At 39.3% G+C, this 25,993-nt stretch overlaps 1 protein-coding gene across 1 annotated transcript; it reads left to right on the forward strand.

Moving 5' to 3' along the window:
* Positions 1-439: 439 nt before the first annotated feature.
* Positions 440-25,993, forward strand: FTCDNL1 (formiminotransferase cyclodeaminase N-terminal like; the record flags this gene model as incomplete). Its single annotated transcript, XM_080799458.1, is given in 4 exon segments — positions 440-554; positions 3,270-3,345; positions 25,779-25,887; positions 25,889-25,993. Coding segments are annotated over 4 exon segments (405 nt in total).

A 25,993-nucleotide genomic window follows, 5' to 3' on the forward strand; every position in this document is an offset into this window, starting at 1 on the left:
TTCCAAGAATCTTCTTCACTTCTGTTTTCTACATTTCCCTAGTAAGTCTCATTTAACAAGAGGATCAAGCTTATTAAGAAGCACAGACCTTGAAAACGGGGATAATCTAAGGAAGATGGTGGAGAGAATAGAATACTTTAACAAATATTTTCATTTACACGACAATTCAGGCTGAGTAACTTGCCCTATATTTCCTAGTATTGATACTCCATAGGCTTATCTGTGCATGACCACATACACATGGTTTTCTGGTTGACTTAATTTGAAGGTTTCTCCCTTCAGGTGTTCTCCAGGAATAAAATAGTGAAGTGTTCATATTATGACTGCCTGGTTTCCAAAAAAAGTATAATTTTTTTTATGGTTAATGAACATGAAAATATGAATGAGCCATAGAGACCAAAATGAACAATACTTTTTCTCCTATTCTAGAAAAATCACCATGGCTTCTTCCAGACTCGGGTTCCATTTGGCTGCTTGTTTACTAAGTATTTCAGAAGCCAGAAGAAAATACATTGTTGAGAACATAGCAAAAGCAGCTCTTCTTGAAGGAAATGGTAGGAAAACAGACAATTGATGTGAATATGTATGAGTACAGTAGTTTTTGTATTCTGCCGATAGTGCTATAGAACATTCTTCCTTCTTCTTAGACTTTTCTCCTTGTTCTGGGGCTGTTAGAGCTTCCGCAGGACTGTGGGATACTGAGATAGATCAGTTACTCATGGGCACGTGTGCTCTTTCCAAAAGCTGACGTAAGCTCAGCAGTGCACTTATTCACACTGGAGAGTGAGTGTCTGAGATGAGCGTTGTTCAGGAGTTCAGGCTCCTGAGGAGGAGATATTTACACAAAGGTTTAATGTTTCCCTCATGGGCCACTTATTTGGTCATTAATAGAATGAGCATAATTGTACACTATGCTTTTTATTCAACAGGTTATATAAAAAATAAACTTACCAAATACCAGCTACTTTTCAAAGCTCTCCGGCCAACGAAACCCGTGCTTTCAATCACAACATTATTATTTCTCCTCCATTTTCTCCATATAAAAACTCGTAGGCAATTGCATTTAAGTGATGGGTGTGAGATCACTCAGCAGCTCCGAAGACTGGACCTCAAGCCCCTTTACTCCCTGGGCCAGTATTTCCAATGAGAGATAGTATTCTTTGTTTTACCCTTGTTAAAATGTTCATGTGAGGACACACGGTTCTGGGTTCTAGTTGTTTTTGCTTTCACACACACACAAAACAGAGTGTATTCAGACTTCTAATCATTTGAGTAGAATGCTTTGTTAATGAAAATCAACTTCTTGGCAACAGGTGAACATTTGGGTCGCTCTCCAGAAGCATTCAAGACAGTCTGTTTTAATTTCTGAGTCATTTTTGATTTGGTGACTACTTTCCATGAGAAGGAAGTGTTTTCCCCTAGCCCGTTTCTAATGGTGAGCACATTTAAGTGACTGTCTTACAACTTTGCAGGAGCTGGAAGCGTCTAAGAAAATTCCTTATAATTGCTGATAAGAAAACTCCTCGAGAGGCAGGTTGCATCTGTGCTTTTGCATTCTCTTTGTGAGAAGAGCCAGCTTGGGCCCCTCATTGTGAGACACAGTACTTCTAATGGGACTGGGTTACCTGTCTCTGTGATTAAGTGAATGTGCAGGGACATTTGTGGAAGCCATATACTGATGGACACCTGGGTCTCGACTCAGAGTTTTTATCAGCTTATTAGTGGCAGCGGCTCAAGTGGAATTATAGCTATTATACTCCATTACAAATACCAAACAATTTACTTCTGCTGAGATTCATACTGACAGTTCCTCCTGCCAGCAGTAATTTTTTTTCCTATATGCATGCTTAAGAAATTGCAGGAGAGAGTGTTTCATTCTTTTAGCATTTGATTCAATTGTATCATATGAAACTGAGAATAAAAGCTTTTCAGAAGAAGATTTGCGATGAAAAAATAAAATCATCTCTTTTTTTCCAGGAGCTAGAGTATGTTGAAAAAATACTTAAAATAAGAGGTTGTATAATCTTGTTCTTGCTTCATCTTTTATGGTTTTAAAAAATGAGGGAAGGTGGCACTAGCTAAGAAAATGACCTGTCGTTTTACAAATATTTTAAATGCCTTTATTTTTAAGTGAGTGGAATAAAATTATATCATCCATATTTTTTTTCTGATTAAGCAATGTGAAAATATTTAAATAGCCTAAAATGTCTTGGGCAAAGGAACCCGAGTTATAAATTTTAGATGTACACCAGGGCAGGGCTCTGTAGATGCTCATTTGGCCAAGAGTGAGTGACATATGTTTATCTTTTCATGTTATTAAAATTAATAGCGTAGGGCTGCTGTAAGCTCTGTAGTTCCTGTGTGTAACTTATTTTTCTTCTCTTCTGAAAAGATTAATTGTTAGGCTGCCAGGGGACAGGGCGACAAAGGTATAATAGCATAGCTAACGGTTTAATTACTGCCTGAAAACTTTTGTCCTTCGCTTTGAATTTGCTTTTGTAGGCTTAAGGGGGACTTTTAAGGAGGCTGAACCAGGCTTGTAAACTTTAAAAATAACGTTGGGGTAATGTGCGGCTGCCATACAAGTGTATGGCAGCTTTCTCCTCCAGGTTACACATTCAAGTGAGTCACAAGCCACCAAAAGCTGGAAGTCGTTAACATCTGAAGGACGTTGGTGGCCTCTGACGAGGAGATGGTGGGGACAGAACAGTTTCTAACGGACAGGTGCATGCATCCCAGGAACCTGTGCTTTAGGCACTAATTGACCTGTCTTAGCTTTTCCAGGTGTCAGATTTTGATCCAGGCAGTTTGATTTTTGAAGTTTTGATTTGGAAATTTCCTTTCCTTTGGAAGGAAAAATTGACAAAGCCTAGAGGATGAGATTGAGAAGGAGCAGAATTTAGAGTGGTGTGATTTGGCGACTGAAACAGGAGGCTACCATCTTGGACTAAGTTAGGATAACTTTGGCAAGCCCAGTGGCAAGTCCAAGAGATGATCTGTCATAGACACCAAAGGCTAGCCTCTGAACTGAGCCTCTGAACTGTTAGAACTAGATAACAGATCTCATCATAACTGTAATCTGGTTATATAGTAATCCTGTAAGAAGTAGACATTACAACATGTGAATTTCATGATTAGTCAATGTCACTTTAGAGGTCAAATCCCAGGATTTTTCTATCAAGCTCAATTTAATTTTATCAGAAGAAATAAATTATTAAGATGTCATCACAGAAAAAAATTCTTGCATGTATGTGTTGTTTTCTTTGCAGGGCAGAAATATCCTGAAGTATCAATGCTCAGTATATTTCATTTTCTGATCAAGACTACATCAGATCAGTCATTACAGTAACAGCTTCTATTAATGAGTTAGGTAAGATTTCAGTTTCTTTATGTATATGTCTTTTGATGAAGGATAAGCTTCAGGTAGACCTGAATGCTCTTTAATCGTTGATTTCCTGTATAAATGTGAATACTCAAGACAGCGTACCCCAAAACTTCATTTCATTATTCTTCTGAACATGTATATCCCAAACATTTCCCATTTCCTCTTTATTAAAATGAACCTTGGGGTCCAAAATTTAATAAGACTCTTCCTGAAGATGATGATCCCATAGCTTAGGTGGTTAAGGAAACCTTTTCTAGTTTTAATCTGTGAAGTGATAGTGTTGAAATCAACCTTAATTTTACTGATAACTTGGCATGGAATTAAATACACTATAAGCAGTTGTGTTTTGGGTTGGGATCCTGAAATCTCAAGTTAGTTCATGGGTTAAAATGAAATGAACTCCATGGTTCACAGGGATGTTGTCAGGTTTAACAGGACAACTTGGATTGGAAGGATCATAATTGTTTAAAGAAAAGCCTATAATATCTTAATCTTGTTTAGTGAAGGGTTCAAAATATTTTCAGATAAACCTGATTTCAACTTAGCAGAGTGTCTTCTTTCAAAAGGCCCATTTATTTAGAGAGCAAAGAGCTGACTGATAACTTCCAGCAAACAAAGGACAGATTAACTTGACTGTTAATCATAGGATGTAAAATTTGCTTCTTTGTTTATCTCTATTGCTAAAATGGTCATGTTGCATTACTGAAAACTCAGAGTAGTAGTAGCATAGGTGTCTATAACAGGTACCTAGACAAAATGATTCTGTGTAAAAAGCTACTTACTGAATAAGAGCAAAATCAAATAATTATGCTTCAGAAAAATGTATATGTATTTTTTAATGTATTTATAAAGCATTCTGAAAATAACAGAATTTTATCAGATTAATGTGGTGGTAGAATTGAAGAAATGTAAAGTAACCAACTGAAAAAAAAAAGTTGTTTAAGACTGATGAGCATTGCATAATTCCTCCAGTTTTGGGAATAAAGAGCTGGCAGAAATGTGAAACTTTATGACAATTGGGAGGTGAGGTGAAGGGAAACGGTTGGATCTTTTATTTTTCTTTATTTGGATAAAAATAAGCTCCCATGCAGATTGTAAAAGAAAACAGCTAGTGGGACAGTAAAATTATAGCTGTTTCTTTAGATGCAAGTGAAAGTTTAGTGATTGCTATTTACAGTTTCACATTTTAAGGCAATTCTCTTCTGGCTGTCAGCTTGGAGGCCTTTAATTCTATCACTGTGGAGATTTGAGAGGGGAGCCACTCTTGCCTGGGAGCAGTGAACCTCTCTCCCATTTACCCTCTCTCTGGTGTCCCAGGGGACGAGTGTGGAGCTGTGGCCAGAAGTAAGAGAAAGTTTAGGGCAGTGTGTCACTCCTGATTGGAAACCATTTTTCACAAATCAGAACAGTTTGTGGTAAGATAAGCATTCCTCAACTCCCTGAGAAGAGCTGACCTTGAAGAATTCCATCAACAACAGGCTCTCATGGGCTGCGATGTGCACCGTGTCTCTGTGACTTCTCTTTCCACTCTCCACCGGACTGGGATGGGGCACATCAACCATTTCGTCCCTTGCAGATTCACCACAGATCATGAGAAACAACAGTAGTTTCTAATGAGTTCCTTAGACTCTTCAGGGCAGAACAATGGTGTGTTTTGCCCATCTGTGTCCTATTTTCTTGAGCAGGGGTAATGATGAGGTTGAAAAACCACTTAAATGTTAACTCCTACCCCTTTTTCCTCTGATTTTTTCTTTCTTTCCTTATGCACAACTCTCTTTAAGATTTGCTTTAGAACTGAACTGTCACATGCTTGATTTCAGCCCCAGGGGTGAGTTTAATTTGGAAAATTTGAGCTATGTCACTTGAGGTGTTTTTGAATTAGGCAAATTGGGAGAAAAGAAAGACCTTTTGCCTGGACTGTCTAGCTGCACCGTGGTTAATTATGAGATGCAGAGGCTCATAACCTTTGGGGGAAAGTCCGCCTTAGGATAATTGCATTCTTCTCTGTATGACCCCAGAAATCCCTGTATGATGTTGCCTCATTTTTATTTAATGCTGAATTGTCTGACATTTGGGCTGTCGATTTGGGACTCTGGCTGAGCTGGGCTACAATAAGTACGAGCGATAGGAAAAGAGCCTTGTTTCCAGAGGAGCACCTCCCTGCTTGTGCTGCATTTTAATGCGACCCGACAATCTAAAGATTATTTCGGGAAAGCCTGGCCCGAAATTTTTTTTTATCCAGGAAAGGGTTAAAATTCAGCATGGGGGAAAATACGTTGCACACAAAAATGAAGAGTTCAGAATTGTCCAGACCAGAATAATGATTTTAATTGTCTTCAAAACAATTATGTTCAATTACATTAAATCTCAAATTAGCTAGTATACGAAGTTCTTCATTACATCAGGACCAGTCCCCCCCAGATGTTCATCGTGCGTCGGAGACAGTTGACAATCGGAGGGTCTGGACACAGTATTTCTCCCTTCCCTTGCCCTTTTGCTTCATTGGCAGCTACTGTACCTCATGATTTAAACATGGACATTTCTAATTAAATGAGAGCTCAGCTGCATTCTTGAACTAATTTATAACATTTGATTTGAAATGTAATAGCTTCAATCTTCATCTGATTAAAAACAGTCATATACTGTATATGGTTACTATTTTGATGCTGCAACATGCAGTTTTTATTTTTACATTCCCCTTTCTACACAGCTGTTCATCTAATATCGATTTTTTATAAAGTTTTTTTTGGTTGTTGTTGTTGTTTTGTAACAGCATGCCCAGGCATTCTTATGAGATAGAAATATTCACATTCTAGGAACTTGCTGTTCTCAGAACAGCGAAGGGATGTTTTTCACTTAGGGTGACACCTTCTCATGGAAACCAACTTTAGGATAATCATTTAACCCACTTTCTCTGGGAGGAAGGGCAATGGAGAACATTCCAGTGACATGAAAAATAGCTAATATCGATGCGTGTAATTCATGTATGCTTTATATGAAAATATTCTGAATAATGTACTTCAGACCTTTCTTACAGCAGCTGTAAGCTTGCTTGTAGTTTAAGGAATGGGTTCTTAAAGTGGGGTCCAAAATTAGTGCTCGGGGGGGCCTTATAAAGTCAAAATCATCTGCAGGTTTTATGTATGTTCATTTGTGTATGCATACATAGACACACTTACACATACTTCTGTGTATAATTTTCATAGAAGAACTTTTAGGATAAAGGGCACAGTGTTGCAGAGGCTCAACTGTGAGAGCATCCTGGGTTTGAGGACCTGCAAACAACTTCAGTGTGGCAGGCTGGAACTTAGAGACGGGGTGGGAGGGGAGAGGCATTCCTGGCGTGTTAAAAAATGAAGCTTCAGGGTAGTTAGAGGTCAGAGCATGAAATCCCATAGGCCAAGTTAAGGAGTTTAAACCATATCCTCAAGTTAGTGGGAACCACAGAAGTGTTTTAAGCAAGAGAGCAGTGTGATCGGCTTTGAGTTTTAGAAAGCCTTCTCTGCCTGCGTGTTAGAGGATGGTTAGGAAGCAGGCAGACCAGTTTGGAAAGATGGTGGTGCCCTAGATAATAAAGTAGAGAAAACGGAGAGAGCCCATAGGATGTTGGAGGGTGCGAACAAAGCAGTGGTATGGAAGTGTCATCACTTACAAATGATGGAAGAAGGGGATTTGGGGGGAAAGAACATGAATACTTTTTTACATGCTGCCATTTGGCAATTAGACATAAAACTGAGAGCTAGGAGACCCAAAGATCTAGTCTATACTTATTGAAAGCTTCTACTTTTCCAAAAATGTTTGGACTTTGGTTTTCATTTGATCTGTTAGGTTCTTGTTCATTTTCACCTGTATCGTGTCTTTAATATTTTTCTTTCCTCCCTTTCCCCCTCCTCTCTGTGTCCCTCCCTCTCTCTCCTCTTTCCTCCTTACTTTCCGCCTTTTTCTTCTTTGTTATTATCCAAATGATACACACATGTGGCTGAAAGTTGACTGTTTCACAGGGTTTATTCCCAAAGCTCTAAGTACCCACCTCCTTTTCCCCTATCACTTTAATTTTCTTCTCCCCAAAGCCAGGTGCTTTCAACTCTCTTGTCTTATCATTTAGGATTCAACTCCAGATGTCTAAATACCAACTCATATTGGTGCTTCTTGGTTTTTCAGTTTTAGGCACTGTCTATTGACTTCTCCCTGCAGAAGATGAAAATTTAGCTTCCTTTCACCACCCACCCCTGACCCCCAACATATACACACTCACACACTCTTCCTAATCCTCCCTCTTCTCCATAGAGTTATATCAAAGTTTGGATAAATATTTGGTGGTTACATTATTATAACTATGTAAACATTCACAATGAGGTATTTAGAATGTTGTTATTATTTTACCCTTTTTACACAATTTTCTTTTGGCTGGAATTGATCATTATCTTTTTGATTGTTTGTTTACTTGGTTTTTTAAATACCGGTCAATGGTTTAACCCTAGCCTGTCTGTTAATAATAGCATCTCTCCGTGCGTTTAGATAGAACATTTCATGTATTGAATGTTCTATCAGTTTCATCTTCTTAAAGAATCAACTTCTAGATCTCTCTGACCTGTTCCTATTAGGACTGGTTGCCCTCAGTTTGTTGAGGATAACTGTCATCTTGGAATCTCCATTAATCATCATCCTGGGTGTTCCCTGCATCTTTCTCCATGTTGGATACCCTGGTTCCTAAATCTCTTATCTTCTCTTTTTTGTCCCCCTTAGTTTATTTATGTCCTTGTTTTAGGGGAACATAACTTCTAGTAGCTTCCTTTGAAAAGGGGGAGAGGAGTATATTTTTGAGAACTTGTGTAACTAAACATGCTATTATTCTATCATCACACTTGTTAGTTTGGCTAGGTATAAAATTCTAGGTTAGAAATAATAATTCCTTTATTTTGAAGACATTGTATTATTGAATTCTTACTTTTATGTTACTATTGAGACCTCTGACGTCATTATGATTCTTAATCTTTGTATATGATCTGTCATTTCTCTCTGGAAACTTGTAAGATTTTCACTTTCTTCCTGGTGTTCTGAAATTTCTGTGACATACTCTTTGTATGGGTCTGTTTTCATTTATTATGCTGGAGATGTGTTAGGCGCTTTGAATCCTTGACACTCTTGTTCCTTGGTGCCAGACAACTCTTGAATTATCCCATTGACGATTCCTTCCATTTTCTCAGTTCTTTCTGGAGGCTCCATTGTTTGGATGTTGGAACTCTGGTATTGGTTCTCTACATTTATTTTCTCTCCTTTCCCCATCACTTTATATTTTTATAGTACTTTCTGGCAGATTTCCTCTACATGCTAACCTTCAGTAAGTCTTTCATTTTTTTCTATACTAGTTTCCAAATGTTTTTATATACTCTCTGAATATGCTCCTTTTATCTTATTATTTGAAATAACATCCTGGCCTTGTCTCATGAATGTAGTATCAGTGGATAATTTTTGATATTTTCTTCTTCCTGTCTGTTTTTCAACCCCTACCCCGCACCCTCACCCCCAGGTCGCTTATTTGTTTTAAAAGCATTTCTTGGATGTCTGATGATTCTGGTTGGCTGCTTACTCTAAGAGTAGGCACTAAAAGACTGAATGGATATTCTCAGTTTATGGGTGGAGTTTGTCAGCTGTAAACTCATCTGACCAGATCATTTCTTTGGGGAACCCCTATGTCAGGTTTTTTTGTTTGGTTTGGTTTGGTTTTTGGTTTTTCCTCTTGGGTTGTTCAAGTTCCTCAGAGAAGGATCATCCAGTCTTCAGCCTGGAGGGTAGACACAGCTGCCCATATTTTAGGAAATGAGTTGTAGAATAGGACTGGTAGAGTCTCAACATTAGTTTGTAAATATTCTCTTAGCTGCCCTCTTTTCAGTACACATCCCTGCCGTCAGCTCTGCCCAGTATTCTCCAGCTGAGATGCCTTGGTGCCAGATGCCTCTCGTGTCTTCTGCCAAGGTGGGGGCAGGGCACTTGCCTTTCTATGTGGGGGGCAGGTAGCATCTAACTGCTTCTTAAACAGACTTCCCACGAGTCTCCCTGTTTTTGAGCTTTGCCTCGATCTTTCCTTCCAAACTGAGGCTGCCATTTCTGACCATTATCAAGTGCCTGTGCCATGAGTCAGGTTCTTCTCTGCTGTTCTTCTTGCTGCCTTGGGTCTGCTAAATCACCTCCCACTCTTATATCTGTTTTCCAAGTTCTGGTGCCTTTGCCTCCTCTTCCAGTTCTCTACCAGTGGGTCCTTGCTTTTAAAAAGTATCCCTTTCCCATCTTTTTCCTGGGGTTTTGGGAAGCAGTGAGAATAAATATAAGGATCCATACTCTTATCTTTATTTGGAAGTCCCTACTTCTGTAATTCTTCTCGATGATTTTCAATTAATTTGGATCATTCTCAGAACACGTCATTCACCTAACTTGGAATCAATGGTAAGTTTACAGGAACGTATTCTTTTTTCTGATGTCCAGCTCTATATTGACAATATTTAGTCTCAGTTTCTGGGCTTTTATAAATTTTTTATAAGCATTTTTCTCTGAAGGATTGCTGTGGGTCATACTGCTTCCTGTATGTTTTCCCCTTCTTCCTTACTCAGTGTTTTTACATGTGGGAGCCAGTGTTTCTGAAACATGACCCTGTTTCCCATTCACACATAAATCTTCGTGAGAAGGACTGAGTGAAAATGTGGGGGAGGGGTCCGGGCAGAAGGTGCTCAGGCAAATTCTCCCAGTGATTTGCTGGTGACGGTGGGCTTACCTAACATGTAGGCTCATAGCATTCAGCTTTAAAAGTCTGGGCAAATTTATAAATTTTATAAATGATATGGAAACCTGCTTTTTGTTTTACATCATTAATCAAATAAAATAATGTTTGTACAATGCCATATAAATGGACATTATTTAGAAGACTGGAAAGATAAGGTGCTAGCTAAGTAAGTTATATGACTAAAGAAATAGCTTCTACGTGATTGATTTTTATTTTTTGATTTACCTCAAAATATATAAAACATTAATGAATTTGATTAGAAATATCAGCCTTGTTAGATGTTTTTTCGAGTATTTTTATGACTTGGAGGACACATGCCATGATAGATTCACACGATGTCAACACTTGTGTGATAGTCTTGAGACCCTTTGATTACCTTATTACAGATTGTCAAAACATGGGCTGATCTGGCAAATCAGGCACAACTTTCCACTTCAAGAATTTTCTACCCTGATTCTCTAGTTGCTATGGAGATGGTCTTATAAAACAGCCCTGGATTTGGTTGAGATTAGTCAATTTAGATGCCGGGTTCTGATATAATTCTCTCCACCATCAGCAATGCCCTCATTGCCATAGCATAAAAACAGTGGTTCATTTTATGAGCATATGTTAACATAGTTTTAGGTCATAGCATTTAGTTTGAGAATTTTAAGGATACTGGCACCGTATTTTAAGAAAACTGAAAAAACAAGGGATTGTGCATTAGAAAAGAACATAAAACACTAAGATTGATTTAGCACATTTTAACTATAAAGGAGAGTTACCAGGCTGTTCTTAAATGCAGATTACTATAGGTTTAATAAATGCAACAGGATTACATCGGCTAATGTATACGGAGGTACTAATGAAGGAGGATAAGGCCAAATGGGAGAAGTGAGATAAACTAATCTGTTCTTCCATGGCAGTTACGGATGAACCCAACCATACTTGAAAAACCTGCACCCTTCTCTTTTGCTTTGACTCTGCGGTAAACTGAAGTCCAGGCAAGTTAACATCCCATGGGACAAGCTGTGACCAGGGGAGAGACCTGAACTGATAGATGCATACTCTCATCTTTGGTCCTTGAGTTGGAGAATTCTGAGGCCCAGTCCAGCAAGGCCAAGCCGCATTACCTCACAGCGATAACTGGTTAACACACCCTTGTATTGGCTCTCCCTCCCTCCTCCGTTTCACTCTTGATGCATATTGAATAGGATTTTTTGCAATTATTGACCAAAAAATGACTATATTATAAGAATCTTGGGTTGAATGGGTGGGGTGCATGAGATCTTTGTTGCCTGAATGCATGTTTCTAATTCTTCCCTAATCTAGAAGTCACTTAGAAGATTTATAGTTAAAAATTGGGAGACCTCCTACCTCACCTCTAAAGGGTCTCAGGTTACTTACGATGAAGCCATGGGTCATTTTGGGAAACATTATAACATTCACAGTTTACTGGTAAATGCAGCCCTGGGAGGTTCTCAAAGTTTAAGGGCTCTATGTTTTCTGATTTTGAGTAGTTATTTACAGTGCCCAGAGATTGATTTTATGTGATTGCCGATGGTGTTTCAGAGAACGTGAACCTAATAAGGAATTTATAGCAGGTCACTGACATCAAAGCTAGCTTTTTGAGCCCAGGTCCCTGGATCTCAGCAATTCTTTTTTTTTTTTTTTTTTTTTTTAAGATTTAATTAATTAATTATTTGTGAGAGGGAGAGAGCGCGTGTCTGCAAGTGGGGTGAGGGGCAAGGGGGAATGGGATAAGCAGACTCTGCATTGAGCATGAGCCCCACTCAGTCGGGGCTTGATCTCATGACCTTCAGATCGTGACTAGAGCTGAAGTCAAGAGTTGGATGCTCAACTGACTGAGCCACCCAGATGCCCCTGACCTTGGCAGTTTTTTTCCTGAGTTCCTTTTCTTTTTTATCCCTGCTTCCTAGCATTTATAATGACTCCAATGTCAAAATCACTAGGATTAGAAAATTCTGAAGAAATGACATAGTGATGCTAGTGACACTGATGGCCCTGTAAAATGAGCTACATCAACCCAAGTCTGTCCACACACTCATGGAGCCACCAATCCACCTACTTGCTCTCCATTGGTTAAGTGAAGATGTGCTTCTTCAGGAGACCTAGAGCATGTGATAACAGTAATGACAACATATGGTTATGACATTGTTACTAATTAGATCAATGATCATTTATTATTTGACTACTAAAATTCATATATTAAAAAACTCATTCCCCAATTTTAATTAACCAAAAACATACAGTAAGATAATATCTTGAGATACTAATTGTTTTGTATGCTGCTTTCCCCCGTAGGCTATGCATGACTGTTTACTGGACAGTCTGAGTTATCTGCTACCTTGAGGGGCATAGAATTCTTATAGTGGGAGTGAGGAAGTAGCAGTCAAGGGTCACTCAGGGGGCTCAGTTGGTTCAGCCTCCAACTCTTGATTTCGGCTCAGGTCATGATCTCAGGGTGATGAGATAGAGCCCCGTGTCAGCCTCTGCACTGAACGCTGACTCTCTCCCTTCCCGTGATGCTCCTACCCCTCCCTCGCAAATTAAAAAATAAAAGAAGGAAGTAGCAGTCAGTGTTCATGTTTGCATTTTTGACAACTTAAAGGAGAGGCCTGGGAAAAGCAGTGTATGAAGTTTATGCCATTGCAATAGAAAAGATAGGGGAGGAGGCCACTTCACTCCCTGCCCAGAAGAAGATGAAGACTGGGGTCTGGGTTTGAAAGGAGGATGTTCATTTTATTTATTTATTTATTTATTTATTATTTTTTTTTTTAGGATTTTATTTATTTATTTGACAGACAGAGATCACAAGTAGGCAGAGAGGCAGGCAGAGAGAGAGGAGAAAGCAGGCTCCCTGTGGAGCAGAGAGCCCCATGTGGGGCTCGATCCCAGGACCCTGAGATCATGACCTGAGCCGAAGGCAGAGGCTTAACCGACTGAGCCACCCAGGCGCCCAGGAAATACTAACGTTAATACTGATGAAACTAACATTGATAGCTGAGCTTATTCAACCAGAGAATTAGACAGACTCATCCAGCCAGTCACAGGCAGCACTGGACAGCGCAGGCCTGCCCCTGGAAAGCTTTGGGCAAGGAAGAGTGGACCAGAATATGTGTTTCCTGCTGACAGCTAGCTCCTAAGAGGGAAGATGGAGGAAGGGTGTGCCTGTGCAAACCCAGCGTGTCTTCTAAATTCTCCACCAGGGAATGAAATTTAGAAGGCGTGAGGCCAGTGTTTATTTCCTAGGGTTTCAGTAACAGAGTCCCACATACCAGGTGGTTTAAACAACAGGAATTTGTTATCTCACAGCTCTGAAGCCTAGAAGTCCAAGATCCAGGTTTCAGTGGGGTTAGTTCCTTCCGGGGGCCGTGAGGGTAGGATCTGTTCCTTTTGGCTTTTAGATGGCCCTCTTCATGTTCACATGTCATTTTCCCATATATTGTCTATGTCCAAATTTCTTTCTATTTTTAAAAAAAATTATTTTATTTTATTTATTTGAGAGAGAGAGAGAGAGCATGGGGAGGAGGGGGAGAGAGCCAAAGCAGAGGGGGAGGGAGAGAATCTTCAGTAGACTCTCTTCTGAGTGCAGAGCCTGACATGGGGCTTGCTGTCAGGACCCTGAGATCATGACCCAAGTTGAAACCAAGAGGCAGGCACTTAACCTACTGAGCCACCCAGGTGCCCCCCAAATTTGTCTTTTATGAGGACACCAGTCATATTGGATTAGGGCCCCACCATACTCTTATATATGACCTCATCTTAACTAATTTTATCTACAGTGACCCTATTCCCAAATAAAGTTACATTCTGAGTTCCTGGGGCTATGACTTCAACATATGAATTTGGGGGTGGGGCACAATTTAAGTCCTAACAGCCAGCAAGACCAGCAGAATTCTCTCCATGTGGAAGAAATGTCAGTAGTAAGCAAGAAACGTTTTCCCCCGCAAAGGAGATTTAAAGAGGTAGGCATAGGGTCCCTATGAGAGGTGGCAAAGAGCAGAGGGACTGTGGGAAGGGGACTGGGAGGAGTTGACCTATTAAGGGTGTACATGGTGAGAGTTAGAGCTAGGCTTGCGATGACTGAGTGGCCGTTGAGTGTGATCAGTGGTCAGTGGCCAGAAGATGTGTGGGAGCCAGACATGCACAAGGAAGCCAAACTTATTCAGGTAGACTGTTTGTTTCCCATTGGGGAGCACTGTTGGGGTAGACGAGCCAAATTAACTCCTTGCAGTTATGGGGAGTAGGCTTTATATTAAAGGCAAATTACACAATGATGATATATTGGCCCGCAGAAGGATTCCTTCTGGTGGAGCCATTCCCAAGGCTTTGTTGTATCCCATCCGAACTCTTTGGGGCAGCCCAGCCTCTCAAGAGTCCCCGGAAAGAGAGTGAGACGTCCTTATTAAGAGGGATGATCTTAAGGAGTCTTAAGGAGGTGAAGGCCCGATTCTATCCCACATACGCATTATGTACGTATGTATATGTACTGTGTATTTTTGATCAACCTGAACTAAAGGATTATATCACATTGGGTGGCAAGACAGGAAAGCCAAATCATAAGTGGTCAGAATAAGGATTTTGGAGCTGAAATCTGCTACTTATTTGCCAGCTGATGTTGGGAAAATTTTTTAGTCTCTTTCGTAGTCTTTTTTTGGATTTCCTCCATTAAATGGGGAACAATATCCTCCTACTAGGAGGATTATAAGAAATAACGCCTGTCTGTAAAGGTCCTGGCCCACTGCCTCCCACCAGTAAGGAGCTGTCACTGCTTGTCGTGATTCCCTGCGGCCTTGTGGAGCAGGGTGCTGAGCAGGGCGGCCCGGCGATTGCCCTTTACCATGAAGAGAACGAATCCCTGGTCTCCCTTCTGTCTTAGCAAGATTTCGGATAAGGTGCCTTTTGAGAAAAAGGATTGCAGGACAAGATGTTTGAAAACCTCTTGAGCAGGAGATCTCTAAAGTGCTTTCAGTGCTAAAATTCCAAGTTCTATAGCAGACAGCTTCTTCCTCTTGGTTCTTCTTTGCAAAATAATATTTGGTGCCTGTTTCAGACAAATATATGAAGCTACAGGAAGAGGTATTTGTGCACATCCAGATAGTATCAGAGAACCTGTTACCTTTCCATTTACCGTGGTTAATGCTGTTGTGACTATCAGAGACATGTCATGGGGCACCTTCCCTAAGGAAGACGGGGCCATGGGATCTGTACCCGAACCAATTAGAGAACAACACAGGACAGATGAAAACATTCGTATTACTGAACACAGCATAAGCAACATATGCTAGGTCACTCAGGAAAGTATAATTCTTTAAATGAGTGATATCATGTCTGCACAAAGTGGTAATTATCTCAGCATATGCCCTACATGGGAATAACAAGCGTTTGTATATACGTCTCTATGAAAGTGTATGTCACATGTGAAGAAATAACAAAATTCTTGGATGTGAAAATATATATAACATGTAGCCCAAAACTACTAATCTACTATATATTTTCATGGATACCTATTTCTCCATGAAAGTACATGATATATGAAGAGTTTGGAGGCATGTAATTCTCACACTTATAATGAAGATAGAGGATAGGTGAATTTTTTCATTCTATAGCTGAAAAACAGACCTAGAAATATTAAGAAACTTCCTCATGTTTTTCCATCAAGACAGCAGCAGAATGAAGGATCCTCACAACTTTTTATTTATTAGACCTTGCCTAGGACTTTTTTATTAATTCTCTTTTTCAAAATTTCAAGTGTTCCATGTAAGGTTAAATTTTACCTCTTACCATCATCCCCATTCCTGGTTCCCTGAACCACCCCCCCGCCAGGTTATGGTGTGAGGATTTTATGTGCACTCTGAATTCCGAAATTCTGAAATTTCCCCATGCTTTTGTTTACACACATGTGTATACTCGTAAACCCAATATAATGTTGCTTGTGTATGTTTGTAATACAAATGCTATCAAACTAGAACTTTTTTATTCAGTAAGGTATCTTAGAAATCTATCCATGGTATTACATATACTTCTAGTTTATTCCTTTTAATTGCTATAGAGTATCATGGTATGAAGGTATCACATTTTACTTACTTCTCTATTTGTGGACACTTTGATTATTTCTCAGTTTTCCCTACTACAAATAATGCAGCAGCGACCATTCTTGAATAGTGTTTCTTGTGTACATATGCAAGAATTTCTCTAAAAGAATGGAGTCCATTAGGTACAAACATTTTAAAATATTTTGACAGATTAATTTTTACATGAAAATCAATCAAGTATTTACCCTCATTTCTTCGTTACCTCATTTCCTTAGCATGTAACAAGTTTTTTCTTTGCACTTTATTTTTTTACTGCCATGCCAGTGAAAAACTGACAACTCAGGAGATACAAGTGGAATTATTTTTTCTTAGTAGGCCCTGTTCATTTTGAATCATAGTTGCTCTTATCAGTGTATCATTATTTGCAAGCTTATTTGTCCTTTAGAAATGAACGTGGCAGAGGGAACAGTAGCATTCAGAGATGTGTCGTAGAGTTTTGTCCCTGCCCCCCCTGAAACAGTTTTCTGCTACTTCAGGAAAGAACAGGCAACAGAAAGTGTCAGTAGAAATACAATTTAGGAATTGTACTGGATCTCGTTTTTCAGCCTGATGTTTCTGTTCTTTCATCATAAAGATCAGCTGCATTTTATTTTTTTCCAGTCCCCTAGAATAACATCCAGTTCTAGTCAGCATGTTTCATGTACTTCTCAATGATGTTCTAGCATAATAAATTTTCATATCTCGTGCATGTGTACATATGGTAAAAATTTCTTCAAGTTTTAGCCATGTGGGGGAGGAATATTGTGGTTGCTTTGTTAATGCAGTGTTTGTGTTGGAGCGGTTAGTGCCCCGCGCTTTAACTCTCAGCGCTGGGTGTAATGAGATGACTTTGATGGTGGCTGAAGAGTCTAGTGGGACGTCCCAGCTTCACACTTCAAAGCCGAGCATATGGGGTGAATACTGGGGAGTTTTGTGCTCTTTGGGGATGGATGGATGGTTGGGAGACAATTCTTAACAGCTCTGTTTGATGAAGATATTGGAAAAGAAATGGTCTATCTTTAAAATAATCTTGAATTGGAAAGAGAGAAATTTCTACCCCCCTTCCATATATTGAACTAAGAATAATTTTTCCTAGTCTGCTCCTAACTAGAATCCATGCGGCATCACCCTCCTCTGCTGTATTTTCATCTGACTTCTCTTTCGAAGGACTGTAGTGAGATGAATGGGCCAGTTTTATTTTAGGTATTTGTGTGAGTTTAGGCAAAAACCTTTAGGGCTATCTGTTTTACCATCTGAGAGGTTTTTTATGGCTTCTGGTAGAGAATCTTTTTTTTTCCCCTTCTCATTAAAAAATACATAAATAAAAAATCAACTAAACAAAAATCTTGGCTATATTAAGAGAGCTAGACTGAAACTAGAGGACGCCTGTAAGATTTCAAGTCTAGCACCCAGTTTAATTTTTAGATTCTGTGCTTCTTTCCCTTTACTTGTTATTGGGTATGAGGTGACAAGGTTGAAAAAATACTCTCTTTGATTGCTATGTGCTTTTGAAAAAAATTGATTCCTGTTTGAGTATCACTAGGGTTCTGGTTTAAAAAAAAATAATGATTATACACCACACATCATACCATGGGTCAGAGGAAGGAAAATTTATCTATTCATAGAGGAGAGGGAATGACAGACCTGAATTTTTTTTTTTTCTAGTTGTGCCTTTTGGCTGCTATCGAAAATATAACAAAACTGAGCTCATCAGTTATGTTCCTCGAGCTGCTGAGATGCAAGTCTCTTTAATGGTTAATTTTAACTCCATTTATGCCAATAGTCCTAAATTGCTCCTAAAAGAAACAAAAGCAGAAGGGAAAAGGACAGTATTAAATACCACTGTAAACCTGAAGTGTGTGTTAGTATAAGGCAGGCATATCCATTTAATTAAGCAGATTCTTAACTAATGTCTTTACATACAACTTTATTGTTCCTTCTCTTTAAATAGTACATTTCAGCCACACTTATGTCTGTTATAGGCTCAGAGAAAATTATTTTGTTAAGAATATGAAGCTTAAGCTTCTCACTGCATGGAGGTACCTCTCATTGTAATGTATAAGCAAACTCATAGACGTCTCTAAAGTTAAGACTAAAAGTGACAAATGTATGTGTGGAGAAATGGCCAAAAATCATTTTTGAGTAAATAAGGCCATCCAACAACGAGGGTTAAAATACATTGAAAAAATGCTGTCATTTTTCAGCCTTCTCAAAATAAAAGTAGTGAAAATTGAAAAATCAGAACTCCTAATGATGGTGGGAAAAGATTGTCAAAAAAGGAAGAAAAATGAAAAAAAAATGGTCTCTTAATAGAGCGCTATTTAGGAAGCTGCAGAGTTTTGCTTTGTCTGTTTCACGACCAGCACGATGGCATCATACCCTTCCTGCACAAGGTGATTCAGACATTTGCCTTGCCTGACATTACCAACTGGTTCGGGCAGCCCACAGGGACAGGTGGCTTTGATGACTGCTGGTGGGACTAGTGTTCTGAGGCCAGCTTGGAAAACATGAGAATAATGCTGGAAAATGGATCCCAGGGTTTCTTGCTTTGTTAGAGCAGTGACCCCTTACTGTCATTTGTGTGTTTGGAACGGACCCCGTTCTTCAGTATCCAATGCCTACAAAGCGCTTAGGAACCAAATTCAAGTCATTCAACCTAACGCATGTTGATCGACTACAATGCACTGCCTCAGGGAGTGTAAAACCTACTAAGGTCCGCAATTAACTGTATTATACAAGTAGATTAGGTTTGATGTCACGTCCTATAAAAGCTGTCAAATGCTCTGTGAACACGAGAGAGACAGAGAGAAATGAATTTCAGTGGACAGAGAGCACAAATAGGAAGCAGGGATTCTTTGTTCAAATGTTCTGGGTTTTGGGGATTCATTGCGAGTGCTAAAAGTCCCTGCTCTGGAAACACCTGACTCCACTGGAGAGGTGCATTTACAGGAAATGCACACAGAACTGTTGTTTTAAATAATAACCCACTTAGCTGAAAACTAGTGAGTGGGTTCCCACTGGCTTGAGCTTGAAGTATTCAGAATTTTTATCTTCTGCAAAAGGCCTGTTCGCGATTTGCATGATGTGAGTGTTTGAAGTTACATGGGATGATTTTAACATAGATTAATTGTGAAAATAAAATGATAAAATTAAAACTAGCTCTTTTGAATATGTAATTTATATCACAAATAAAATAACTTGCTAGTAAGCTTCTGACTAAATTTGATGCTTTTCTTTAAAATACAGGCAATCTAAATTTACTTCTCTGCAAAATTACAAATATCCACCTGCCGTGGGCCCTTAAGTTGCAATTATTAGAAGCACAAATGTTATTTCCTTGAATATGAAGAGTGTAGCATACTAGCTCTATTACTAACTATCATTTTGGCTTTGGTTGTCTTTTCATTGTACTTGAATAATGAAATATTTCCTTTTCTGGCTTCATTAAAGAACAAAAATTAAGTTGGATTCCTTCCATCCTGATTTTGTGGAGAAGACATAATGGAAGAGGAGCATTGTCAAAATATTCGGGGGTTTCTAAGTGCGGACGTAGCAGTCCAGGAAGGTATTCAGAACTTCCAGAATTCAGAACAGTAGTGTGGGCTTGCCAAGGGGAAAGGAAGCTAGTGTCTACCGACTACTGTGCAGCGGGCTTCGTGCCAGGTGCTTTTCTTAGCTTATTTAAGCTCAATTTCTTTATTCATTCTATAGAATCATTTCTTCACTTTCTTTTTTTCCTCTTTACTTCCTTTATTTTTCTCTTCTTTCCTCATCCTCCTTTCTTTTCCTTTGATTTTAGTAAAGCATTTTAAAGCAGTTCCAAAGACCCATGTCATTTCACCCCTAGGAATTGAATTTATGTCGCTAAACACTACAGACGTGCTCTTACATAACCACAGCGTCATCACTCCCCGCAAAATTAGAATTCTCTGGTACCATCTAGTATCCCATGTATATTCTGGGCACATGTCTTCCTGTGATGGGCTTAATTGAATCTGGATCTCCAGATTCACGCCCAACATTGATTCATTCTATCTCTGCCGGTGTTGGTCTAGACCAGGGCCCCTGGCATCACCCTCCCCCCCTTTTTCCTGCCTTTACTGGTTACAGAAACTGGGTCAGTTGTCCTGAATCTGTTTACTCCCTTGTGGTATCATTTAATTTGTGTATTTATCTCTTATATTTTTTATCAACATTAAGTTAGATTTAGAGGCTTGATTGATTTGAAGTTCAATTATCATTTTTTTGGCAAAAATTCTTTGAAGATAGGCTGAGAGCTCTATAGTCACTGTAACAGGAGTGATAATGTCTGGTTATCTCAGTTCTGATGATGAGAAGATGAATTGCCTTTGTTCCTAATTAGCTTTTCATGAGGGCTTCGTCTATTGATGATCTTTGTTTGAAGCAATTATTTCCTAAGGGCTGTAAAATGATGATTTTCTAATTATTTCATTACTTGCACATTTAGTAATTGGATTTTTTCTGTTAAAAAAGATCTTTCCTCAGTTCAGGCTATCTAGCTATCCTGAAACACAGTTTATACAGGAAAGGCAGGATAAATGCTTTTTCCTATTCCTTTTAATTGCCAAATTTCTGGATAAGGAGTTGGTGTGTTAGAGGAAGCTTTAAAACACCTTTTTTTTTTTTAAATTTTATAGACAGAGAAGTTGAATTGTTCAATATCCCAAATAGTTATTAGGGGCAGAAATGGTATTCAAACTGGTATCTTCTGGCGTCGAAAAAGCACGTGTGATTTGCATGAAACCAAATGCACACCTGCCCTTGAATCCCCATTGCTGACTAACAGCTGGGGGTTGCTACTGCAAATATCTCCCACTGCACTGACCAGGTGCCAGGCTCCAAAATTCCTTCTTTGCAGACATTCTGGGCTTTATAAAGTGCTCCAGAACTATAGTTCCAAATGGAGGTGCTGGCCTGGAGAGGCAGAGACCTGGGCAAAGCCAGAAAATATGTCACACTGTGTAGCAGGAGAGACTTCAGGCCTCACGGTTTGTGTTTTAGGCTCCTGCAGCCCCCAAAGTGTGAGTCACTCTGAGTTATGGTGGAGCAGGTACAGGTGATCAGAACAATTTGGAGAGCTGTCAGATATTACGATGCCTTAATATCCTAACTCTCCTAAATGTTCTTGCCATGCCCACCCCCTGCCATTCCAGATTTAAGGGGAGAATTTAGCTAACCACCTAAACATTATTTTACAATTCCTAAACCTCTGGGGTGCCTGGATGACTCAGTGGGTTAAGCCTCCACCTTTGGAGGCTCATGGTCTCAGGGTCCTGGGATCAAGCCCCACATCAGGCTCTCAGCTCAGCAGGAGGCTGCTTCCCCTCTCTCTCTGCCTACTTGTGATCTCTCTCTGTGTCAAATAAATAAATAAAATCTTAAACAAACAAACAAAACAATCCCTAAACCTCAGTTATCTGTATGTGTCCCAGGCATCTGGCCCCACCCACCAGCTGCATCCTGTAGTTTCTTTCTTTCTTTCTTTTTTTTTTTTTTAAAGATTTTATTTATTTATTTGACAGAGAGAGATCACAAGTAGGCAGAGAGGCAGGCAGAGAGAAAGAGAGGGAAGCAGGCTCCCCGCCGAGCGGAAAGCCCGATGCGGGACTCGATCCCAGGACCCCGAGATCATGACCTGAGCTGAAGGCAGCGGCCCAACCCACTGAGCCACCCAGGCGCCCCTGCATCCTGTAGTTTCTTAATGTGGTGTTAAAGAAGCAGAGATCACTTAGTAAATTTCGGAGATTTTCTTCGTGGTGTGTACATCATGGGCTTCCAGTACTAGACTCCCAGCCTGACTCAGAGAAAGACCATTTCCCAAGATTTCATACAACCCAGGGGTACAAAATGTTTTTTTAGTATCCTCCATAGTCTACCCCTCCCATCCACATGGCAGTCTACCTTAGAAATAGAAAACAAGTAACGAACCCTGAAATTGCAGTTGGTCAGATTCCCTGTGCTTATTGTGGCTAGAGACCCATGTTAGCCTGTGATGTTCTGTAATGTACCTCTGAGTAAAGAAGACCTTCACTCCTGCCACCCCAAGGCAATGCCGTCCGTTCTCTGAATACCCAAATTTTATACATCACACACACCCGTGTATGTGATCTCTGTCCTTGCTTATAGGGACTGTAGTTAGACCCATAAAAAGATGCCATCAGCAGCAAACAGAAGTCCTCTGGGGGCAGTTCTCCAGAAAAAATAGGAAAGCAATTCTGTAATCTGCCTTGGAAGATAAGATTAGAGACAAAATTCAAGTATAAAGAATGGAGGAAGAGGATGAAAACAAACTGTCATTCAGAGTAGCCTCCAGTTCTCTATATTACAGAATTATCTGGTTTAGTGTTTATCCAGTAGAACCTTCTGTGATGATGGAAGTGTTCTTTGTCTGCACTGTCCAATAAGGAGACTACTAGCCATGTGTGATTACTAACACTTGACATGTGGCGAGTGCCACATTTAACTTAATTTTTAGTTATATTTTATTTATGTATTTAAATTTTTTTTTTTTATTTTTACCTTTGACTCCCATTTCTCCCACTCGGCCACACTCCACCTCTTAAAACCACCTGTGTGTTCTCTGTATCTATGAGCTTGTTTTTTGTTTGTTTGGTGTTTGTTTTGGATTCCACATACAAGAGAGATCATATGGTATTTGTTGTTTTTCTCTGTCTGATGTATTTCACTTAGCATAATGCCCTCGAGGTCCATCCACATTGTTGCAAAGGGCAAGATTTCCTTTTTTTTAATGGCTGAAAAATACTATGTGTGTGTGTATCAGACACCATTTCTTTATCCATTCATCCACTGATGGACACTTAGGTTGCTCCCACATCTTGGCTGTTGTAAATAGTCCTGCCATAAACATGGGGGTGCAGATATCTTTTCAAGTTAGTGTGTTTTCATATTTTTTTTTGAATAAATACCCAGAAGTGGAATTGCTGTATCATATGGTAGTTCTATTTTTAATTTTTTGAGGAACCTCCATGCTGTTTCCCATAGTGGCTTCTCTAAATTATATTCCACTTTTAGTATATGTGCTGCCAAAGGGAGTACTGCACTAAATTACATTCCCACCAACGGTGCACAACGGTTTCTTTTTCTCCACATCCCCACCAGCACTTGTTGCTTCTTGCTTTTTTTTTTTTTTTTTTAAAGATTGTATTTATTGGGGTGCCTGGGTGGCTCAGTGGGTTAAAGCCTCTGCCTTCAGCTCAGGTCATGATCCCAGGGTCCTGGGATTGAGCCCCGCATCGGGCCCTCTGCTCTGTGGAGAGCCTGCTTTCTTCTCTCTCTCTGCCTGCCTCTCTGCCTACTTGTGATCTCTGTCTGTCAAATAAATAAATAAAATCTTTAAAAAAAAAAAAAGATTGTATTTATTTATTTGACAGAGAGAGAGACACAGTGAGAGAGGGAACACAAGCAGGGGGAGTGGGAGAGGGAGAAGCAGGCTCCCCGCCGAGCAGGGAGCCTGATATGGGGCCCAATCCCAGGACGGTGGGACCATGACCGGAGCCGAAGGCAGAGGCTCATCCCACTGAGCCACCCAGGCGCCCCTCTTGCTTTTTTGATGATAGCCATTCTCACAGGTGTGAGGTGATCTCGCATTGTGGTTTTGATTTGCATTTCCCTGATGATTAATGACGTTGAACATACCATCTGTAACTCTTTTTTGGAAAACTGTCTATTTAGATCGTTTGCCATTTTTAAATTAGTTTGTTTTTTGCTATGAGTTGTATGAATTGTTTATTTAATTTGGATATTAGTCACTAATGAGATACACGGTTTGCAAATGTTTTCTCCCATTCAATAAGGTTATGTTTTCATTTTGTTGATGGGTTCCTCTGCTCTGCAGAGCTTTTTAGTATGATGTAGTCCCACTTTATTTATTTTTGGTTTCATTATTTTTGCTTTTGGTTTCAGATTAAAAAAAAAAATCATTGCTAAGATCTACATCAAGGAACTTACCTATGTTTTCTTTTAAGAGTTCTTTGGTTTTAGGTCTTACACGCAAGTCTTTTTTTTTTTTTTTAAGAGTTATTTATTTTAGAGTGTGGGAAAGTGTGCTTGTGAGGGGGGAGGGAACAAGAGGGAAAATCTTCAATTCCCTGCTGAGCGTTGGGCCTGTTGGGGCTCAGTCCCTTGACCCATGAGATCATGACCTGAGCTGAAACCAAGAGTCAGACACTCAACCAACTGAGTCACCTGGGGGACCCACATTCGTCTTTAATCCACTTTGGTTTTTATGTATGATGCAAAATAGTGCTCGAGTTCCATTCTTTTGCATGTGGCTATCCAATTTTCCCAGCTCCGTTTGTTAAAAATACTGTTCTTTCTCCATTGTATGTTGTTGGCTCCTTTGCCCTAGATTAACTGACCATATATGTGTGGGTTTATTTCTGGGGTCTCTATTGTGTCTGTTTTTAGGCCAGTACTGTACTGTTTTTATTACCATAGCTTTGTAATATAGTTTGAAATCAGGGAGCATGATGGATTTAGCTTTGTTCTTCTTTCTCAAGATTTCTTTGACTATTAGGGTTTTTGTGGCTTCGTACAAATTTTAGGATTGAGTATTCTATTTCTGCGAAAAATGTGATTGGAATTTTGGTAGGGATTGCATTGAATCTGTAGAATGCTTTGGGTAGTATGGACATTTTAACAGTGTTGATTCTACTAATCCATGAGCGTAGATTAGCTTTCTATTTTTACGTATTGTCTTCAGTTTCTTTCATTGATGTCTCGTTTTCAATGTACATTTTACTCCTTGGCTTAATCTATTCCTAGGTATTTTATTCTTTTTGATGCAGGGCTGTTTTCTTTATTTTTCTTTTTGATAGTTCATTATTAGTGTATAGAAATGAAACAGCTTTTTGTGTATTATTGTATGCTGCAACTTACTGATTTCGTTTATTAGTTCCAATAGTTTTTTGATGGAGTCTTTAGGGTTTTCTCTATATAATATTATGTCATCTGCAAGTAGTGACCATTTCACTTTTTCCTTTCCAATTAGTTAATGAAAATTTAAATTTAATAGCACACGTAGCTAGAGGTTCCAGTGAGGATCTGGTTCTTATACCCTTAACTTTTATTTTTCTTAACAATATACACAACTTGGTGCTGTGATAAAATTACTTAAAAATTGAAGGCACCGATTTCATTAGTTCTTGTGATGAATTTTCCATGGGAAACTAGATTTGTAATGGGTTGGAGATTTTAGCCTCCTTAGACAAAGACAAACTTTTATCATGAGACTAACTTCAAGGGAAAATAAATTATACCCAAACTTTGACTTTTAAAAATTATATAAATTGTATGGTATTGTGGTGATGGTTATACAGTGATGGGAGGGTACTTAATGTATTCTTAGAATTGGTTAAAATGGTAGATTTTATGTTAAATATGTTTTATCACTGTAAAAATTATATGCCTTACTTTTTTATTGGGTTTGATTTCAATTTAATTTTGTTAAAATTTGGTCCTGCATGTCCCTGGCTGCGGTGTTTCTCCTCACTGAGAGGAGAAACCTGTCTGAGGAGTGTGTTCTTGTGCAGAGAAGGAAGCAACTAGACTGGTTTAGGAAGAGGTATCTCAGTGCTCTTGAATCTGACCTGGGAGTGGCACCAGCCCTTGCAAAGATGTGGTTTAACAGGTTCTCAGTATGTTTTTGAAACTTATCAGCATCCTGAGGTCCCCTTCGTTTGGTCTTTCTCACGTCAGCAGAAAGGTTTATAG

This window comes from Martes martes (genome assembly GCF_963455335.1).
Source record: "Martes martes genome assembly, chromosome: 3".
NCBI lineage: Eukaryota > Metazoa > Chordata > Mammalia > Carnivora > Mustelidae > Martes > Martes martes.